General features: G+C 44.2%; 1 protein-coding gene across 1 annotated transcript in view; it reads right to left on the bottom strand.

The window, feature by feature from the left end:
* Nucleotides 1-8: 8 nt before the first annotated feature.
* Nucleotides 9-7941, bottom strand: part of LOC106815424 (attractin-like protein 1) — a 16135-nt gene continuing 8202 nt past the window's right edge. Inside the window, exons 5-14 of the mRNA XM_014819883.1 lie at nt 7880-7904; nt 7031-7216; nt 6360-6497; nt 5419-5568; nt 2840-2934; nt 2009-2078; nt 1601-1746; nt 1204-1262; nt 221-299; nt 9-92 (exon numbers count right to left, since the gene is read on the bottom strand). Of these exons, the coding sequence (XP_014675369.1) occupies nt 9-92; nt 221-299; nt 1204-1262; nt 1601-1746; nt 2009-2078; nt 2840-2934; nt 5419-5568; nt 6360-6497; nt 7031-7216; nt 7880-7904 (1032 nt within the window). The remainder of the gene's footprint in view (nt 93-220; nt 300-1203; nt 1263-1600; nt 1747-2008; nt 2079-2839; nt 2935-5418; nt 5569-6359; nt 6498-7030; nt 7217-7879; nt 7905-7941) is intronic.

The following is a 7941-nucleotide window of genomic DNA, read 5'->3' as shown; positions in this document are numbered from 1 at the left end:
TCACCTGTCTACCGCTCGGTACACCCCCACCCTCGCGTGACACGCCCTCCACTCACCTGTCTACGCTGGTACACGTTGTATACCTGCTTCGACTTCCATGCGGCCGCAGCGATCAGCAGCAGTGCTAAGAACACGCTGTAAGGGAGAGAAAGCACGCGTGTGTGTGCGTGTGTGTGTGTGCGTGTGCGTGCGTGCGTGTGCGTGCGTGTGTGCGACTCACCTGTCTGCGTCTGTACATGTCGTACCTCTGCTTCAACCTCCACACAGCAGCCGCGATGAGCAGCAGAAGCAAGAAGCAGCTGCAAGCAGAGAGACAGTGAGGAGGACAGACGTAGCGTTAGTAACCCACGGCAACGACGGCGGCGGCAGAAGAACCGAACTACAGGCAAAGCAAACGTTATCCTTATACGCTCGGGGTGGAAATGCTCGGGGGGAGAGGGAGGGATTGTTAGCGAGAGTGTGGGGTACTCGAGGTAACCAGGGACTGGAATATTGTCACGGTAACGGCTACACATGCCCCGATTGCCCTCCTAACTTGGCGTGGTTTCTCCCAGAAAATTAACCAATTTCTTTCCATAAACTATCATGGCTACCCCACCTGGTAAACCAGCGCATTCAGTTGGCATATGGAGAGTTAGTTTAAAGCACAACCATTAGCATGGTGCAGGAATCAGTTATGTAAGAATCCCTAGCGTGACAACTATTGAAATTCCGACACCAGTTCCATCCAAAGAATGCAATTCTAACAGCAGTTGCACGCACACATGAACATATAAGAGTTATGAGTTTCGCCTTGTGACTGGCAAAGCTCTATCGTGCGATTAAAAATCGATCAAGCTATCGGCTAGTTAAAATAAATTTATTTAATAATATATTTAATGATATATATAATAATATATATTTTTTAATGATTAATTATTAATTTTTAATAATATATATATGCTGCACTATGCACTGCAGGTTTTCCCGGAATACGCGTAGTATCATGAAAACAGCAATTAAGTGAGAGTAGATTGTTCCACTTAAATATTTAATTATAAATTACAAACCTGACAAATTACGATCCACGATATACAAAGAAAGATTACGATTTCAACAAAGTGAGATAATAATGTTTAACTAGTCACACACACACACACACACACACACCAGGTGGCAGCATGATAGCTCAGCACTCCCACAATGCATTTCTCCGATACTTACCCGAAAAATATCGCGAAAAATTGTAGCAGATCAATCGGGTTATTCTGTGAGATTGCAATCTGGAAGCAGACGTGACAGAACGTTAAAGTTATCATGGGCAAGACTATTTTATCATTTACATATTATATACAACTATTATATTTTAACGCATTTCCTCGTTTTCGAAATGCAACGAGGTTTCCCTAACAGCGTTTCAAACATCTTAACTCGTTAACTTTGCTAAACACGTCAAACAGCAACTAATAGTCACTAATTAAATTAACAGCTAATTAACTAATAGCACCCGAGGGTATGAAATGAGTCATTCATCGCTACGACAGCCTTCCATTGTCTTCTCATTGTTCGAGTTAAACCTGAATCTAGCATTTCACATCCAGTAGATGGCAGCACTGCCTACCTTGAGCCAGAATGGAGTCGTGAAGTTGTAGACGTATACGTAAAAGGTGAGATTATTCTCTCCAAAGTTGAACATGTGCTGACTAAACGTCGTCTCGTAGAATGTACACGCGTTCGCATAAATAGGATTCTCTCCATCGCTGAGATCTAGACACAGCGTACGAAATGCGTTGGTGACGATGCGGAGGATAGCAGAACAAACGTTAGGCTTACAAATATAACTGTCGGCTGTAGGCTACATCCTACAATATCAAACACACACACAAGCAGTTCCAGTCAACGACAACCAGCTATATGTACAAAATTACCAGCAAACCTGATTGCGCTAGTAAGTAACTTATTTATTCACCACCTAAGTGCGATAGTAACTTATTTATTCACCACCAGAGTGCACTAGTAACTCATTCACCATTTTTCCACGTGATATTGACCCGGGCTTCTCCTGAGCAGGTGATTGAGAACTCCACATCTTCCCCTGGCTGCAAGAGTCGTCACAGAAAGAGTTGATACACACACACACACACACACAGTACGATCAGCACGAACAACCTTAAGATTGTATACCGTGTCTTTCTTTCTCCCGACATAGATGTTATCAGGAGCTAATAATGTCATTATTAGCTCCTGGTGTTATCAGATACAGTATCATTACTATTGAACAGTTATCAAATATTTTTTTAACCTGAAAACAATTATTGATATATTTCACATGCCTCTTAGTCATTAAATAGCTGAATTTGTTGTAGAAACTTTGATCGAATAATTCAAAACGACCGATCAATACACATCAATTACGATATTCAACATTCAAGTGCATAAACACAGAAATTAGCTTTAAGTCATGCTGAAAGCAACGTTGTCATGGCGTTACATACTGGCAACATGCAGGTGCTATACTTACATTAGTAGCACGAGTTATATCTATTACCCAACACATTTACTAACCAGACTGTCACCGCGATGCAAAATGCACAGTTTGAATATAATGCTCGTGAAGTGTATTGAGTTCTTGTTTTCAATGTGCTTGTACGCATCACAACATCACAACTCGTAGGAAGTGGTTGAATTCGTATATTTTTGCCCTACCTCACATCTATTGCTGACATCTATGGATGAAGCACTAGCAGCAACACAGTCACTGTGTTCAAGTGACATCATGAATAGTAATCGAATATCTATCGACCTCGATCAAATACCCGCCACCGACACACGCTGAACTTCTCTCGCGAGAGTCACTTACTTTCTGAGGGGAATTCTGAAAGCTTATAGCTGAATAGTGGGCATCTTCAGGTTTTGAGAGATTAAACGTGAACTGGTAGTCAATCGTTAGCAAATCTACAAAGAGAACAACAAAATTCACAAAACTGTTACTTGCGGCATGATGCACAGGCAGGCACGCAGACAGACAGGCAGGCAGGCAGGCAAGCAGGCATGCAGGCAGGCAGGCAGGCAGGCAGGCAGGCAGGCAGGCAGGCAGGCAGGCAGGCAGGCAGGCAGGCAGGGGGAGTTTCTACTTACACACCTACACATCAATTAATCACAAACTGCAAGACCCTAGCACAGCACGCTACCATTAGCATATCTAAGCATGTTCGTGGTGGGTGAATATAGAAAGATATGTGGAGACAGACAGAGTGTAAGAGAGAGGGAGAGGGGGAGGGAAGGGAGGGGTGAGAGAGAGAGAGACGGATGGAGACAGATGGTGAGAGAGACACGGGGAGGGAGGGAGAGAGAGAGAGAGAAAGAGAGAGAGAGAGAGAGAGAGAGCCAGCAAGAGAGAAGAGAGAGAGAGAGAGAGAGAGAGAGAGAGAGGGAGAGAGGGAGAGAGAAAGAAAGAGAGAGATGGAGACAGATGGTGAGAGAGACACGGGGAGGTAGAGGGTAAGAGAGAGGGAGGGGGAGGGAGGGAGGGAGGGACAGATGGAGACAGGTGGAGACAGAGACATGTGGAGGTGATACAACACAACGAGTGATCAAGACAGGAAGACTGACAGGAAGACAAACGGATGGCAAATTGACAACATAAGAACAGGTGCAGGAAAGAAGGCACAGGAGAGAAATTAGCCGGGTAATAAAATATAGAGAGGAGGAGAGTGAGGAACACATGACTCACCAACGATCTCCATCTACCAAGTCAGCCTGCATCCAACTATGGATTCACAAACACGGACAGTAACAGCAGCACAGCTAGCAAGCTGCAGGGTAGCTAGTACAAGCATTAGCCATCAACACGGCTAAACAGCAAGCACGGATGCGGATAACACATCACGAGCTTCAACTAGGTTGTTGCGAGTAAACACGAATAGGATGCAGGAGAAAGGCAGCTGGACTCCTAGCAATAACACTTCACGGGTTAGCAACGCATCCATGCACGTAGCGTCTAGGATCTGAGACTATACCTAGATAACGTCTAGCAGTCATATGAACATGCTGCGGGAGAGCAAGACTCGAAGTGAGGGAGGATGGGGGAGGGAGGATGGGGTGAGGGAGGATGGGGGGAGGGCAGGAGAGGAGTGATAGAGAAGTGAGAGAGGCTGGTTATGGCCTAGCGCATACGCATGTGTGTGTGCGCACGTGTGTATGGATGCACGTGTGTGCGTGCGTGCACGCGCGTGTGTGTGTGTGTGCGTATATGTGCGTGAGAGAGATAGCGAGAGAGTGATAGAAGAGAAAAGAGCACGAGAGAGGTAGAGTGAGAAAAGTAGAGTGAGAAAGATAGAGTGAGATAGGTAGAGTGAGATAAGTAGAGTGAGAGAGGTAGAGCGAGAGAGGTAGAGCGAGAAAGAGAGCGAGAGAGAAAGAGTGAGAAAGAGAGTGAGAGAGGTAGAGTGAGCAAGAGAGCGAGATAGGTAGAGGGAGAAAAAGAGCGAGAGAGGTAGAGTGAGAAAGAGAGCGAGAGAGAGAGTGAGAAAGAGAGCGAGCGAGAGAGAGAGAGTGAGAAAGAGAGCAAGAGAGGTAGAGTGAGAAAGAGAGCAAGAGTGAAAGAGTGAGAGAATGAGAGAGCAAAAGAGAGAGTGAGAGAGAAAGAAGGAGAAAATGAGAGACAAAAAAAGAGAGTGAGAGAGAAAGACGGAGAGAAAGACAGAGAGAGAGAGAGAGAGAGAGTAGAGGGATTGAGAGTGTGAGATACAGTGAAGGGAGGGAAGGAGGCTGACAGAGAGCGAGCGTTCGCATGCACACAGAACAGCGTGTTATTACCTTCATCATACTGATATTGAAGTTTATCTGAGTGTAATACTCGTCACGTTCTTTGGTCAGATTAAACATGTACTGGTAGCCTATGGATAAATTATCTACAAAAATAAGTGAGAAGAAGGAGTGAGAAGAAGAGTGATGGTGTGGTGAGACCGCCACAGGCTCCTTGCTTCCTCTTGCTCCTGCAGTAGCAACCGTCCACCCTCCCTCTCCCTCTCTCAGCACTCCCCCGCAGCAACGATCAATGCTCCGCCAGCATCCGCAACAACCAGGACGAGGAATCGTAAAGATGAGAGGAAAGGGTGAAGCCATTCAGGATGAACGGACGAACACATGGGGTCGACCGCAGCGACGGAGGAAGCGGAGGCTCAGACGTCCATGGAGAGGTGGTGGAGGGAGGAAACGAAAGAACAGCTGACAATCTGTGCCCTAATAACGGAACATCAACGTTTTGTTTAGCCGACATTTTTTTGATTAAAAGTATTTTTGGTTAAAATCTGCCCTTCAAAAAATCTACAATGCAAACATCTATATCATTGATATATAGTCGATTATCGACGATGTTGGTCGATTATTTCGGGGGAAAATTATTAAGAAAATGGAATTGCTTGGTAGAATACGTACAGTAACACGTGCCGCCATCTAGTGGATCCCCGTCGTAGCTGTTGGGTTCGTCGCACCGGTTGCACGTGTGTCCCACAATGCCCTTCGTTGTGCAGAAACATCTGCCAGACACCCTGTCACACAGATCTCCATGACCGTTACACTCACACTCTGAAACACAATCACGACAACGATTCGATTTAATTACTGATCAGACAGCGAATAACAGCGATTAACTAAACCCTGTTTAGTTAGGCACCAGGTTTTTATGGCCAAAACTGCCAAAAACTCTGAACACGGACCTCTGACTGCAGTGTCTGTTTTTACGTGAAGGCACGGATGCACGTTCACCTATTCATAAATAATGCTTATTTTTGATGTTTTAATCTTCCTAATTGTTAGTGTGGCTGGATTCCATTCGTAGATCCCAAAGATCATTTGTTCCCGCTCATTATCATTGCGTTCGTGTAATTCTGGTTTAGATCACATTCACTCAAACTTTCTCCCACCACAAGGCAATGCAGAAAGCCTCCCCCCCCCCACCCACAGTCCTCGAATTTCAGTGCATTTCGAACAGCACTTCGCACACACGCGTGACTACATGTATAAGCCATATCGGAAAGTCCCCGCCGCCATATTGAGATCAGATAATAGGGGGTATAAGTTGCCCTTTTATAACATGGTTAGGATAGGACTAGTCTAGATTTTTTATCTATAATTCTCTTCACTAACACCGTACTTCAATTCACAGGTGCGTTTCTGTTTACAGAAATATTTACAAATATGATTGTGGTCATTTGGGATATTTTGCAATGTTTGTGTTAATGCAAAAACTAAAAACGCACGAGCTTTTACATTAATCATGTACTTTTCTAAGCGCGCCTCGGCAATTTTATACCCCCTTTTCTATGACCTAAATAGCACAGCTGGACTTTCCGATATCACTTATTGCCGGCACGTACCAGTGCAGTTTGCTCCATTGAGTGGAGTGCCGTAGTAACCGGACTGACACACGTCACAGTGCTTTCCCTCGGTGGGGACGGCGCAGTCGATGCACACACTGTCGTTAGTACACATGCTGTGTCCGTTACACTGACACGCTGCAGGAAGAAACGTCATCAGTGAGGCAAGCTGACAGAGACAAGGCAGCGAAACATTACACGAGTAAATGATTGAATAACTTCATCGGATCTCTATAGTTCACATAAAAATAATGTTGACCTCAGTTAGATGCAAAAAGTTTATCAGAGAGATGGAAAATTTCGTCAGTGTAAGTATTTATAACTTATTTTGGATCTAACTGAGATAAACTTTATTTTTATAGTATGCGAGTAATTCCAAACAGTTTGCTGCAATGCAGATGAAATGAAGACGACGTCACACCAGCGACATGCGATGACGATGTGTTTTATACGTGTTACCGGTTTGATGAATGATTGTTAACCATAACCTCTTACATGTTTTATGTGGAATAATTATATCGATAGATAAATACATGCAGATTACATCTTGATTACATGGATAATAGCTTCATTAAAGGCTAGTAATATATAGCATGGTTCTTAATTGCAATGTATCATTAATAAATAATATAATTAATCAATCAAACATGATACAGGCGCCGGCTACTCACCGGGGCAGCCTATGAAATGCCAGTTTTCTGCTAGACATTCTTCATTGTGGTCAGCGTCTGCGAGAGTACCGGTGGCTCCCCCTCGCATGCAGCGTCCTTTGCCCGTGTTGCTGGCGTCGTCACACCAAGCACAGCCTGGGTGCAACTGACACTCTGAACATGACTGAACACCAGAACACTCCAACACTGAGAACAGAAATATGCTACAATGTAACAGGGAAATATGCACCAATATAACACAGAAATATAGTACAATATAACACATAAATATAGTACAATAATAACACAGAAATACATTGCATACAAAAATACAAATTGTAATACAAAAAAATACATTACAATGTAACACGATAAATACGCTACAATGTAACACAATATATACGCTATAATGTAATACAATAAATACGCTACAATGTAACACAGAAATATACTACAATGTAACACAGAAACACCCTACAATATACCACAGCAATGTACTACACCTCTCACTGAACGATTCGTGACATCACTACATAGAATCCCATCCACGTCTCTCAATCTGCCCCGCCCTTCTCATCCACCTTAGAGAGACTACAGAGGATCCACTCTAACACATATCTGGCTCCCTTCTCACCCACCTTTGCACTTGTTCTGCTCGGTCGTTCACAATGTAACACAAATACACCCTAAACCTCTCACCAGAGAGACTACAGAGGATCCACTCTAACACATATCTGGCTCCCTTCTCACCCACCTTTGCACTTGTTCTGCTCGGTCGTTCACAATGTAACACAAATACACCCTAAACCTCTCACCAGAGAGACTACAGAGGATCCACTCTAACACATATCTGGCTCCCTTCTCACCCACCTTTGCACTTGTTCTGCTCGGTCGTTCACAATGTAACACAAATACACCCTACACCTCTCACT

The sequence above is a fragment of the Priapulus caudatus genome, unplaced genomic scaffold, assembly GCF_000485595.1.
Source record: "Priapulus caudatus unplaced genomic scaffold, Priapulus_caudatus-5.0.1 Scaffold1110, whole genome shotgun sequence".
Lineage (NCBI taxonomy): Eukaryota > Metazoa > Priapulida > Priapulimorpha > Priapulimorphida > Priapulidae > Priapulus > Priapulus caudatus.
The sequence above is the reverse complement of the archived record's forward strand: the minus strand, read 5'-3'. Positions and strand labels throughout refer to the sequence as shown.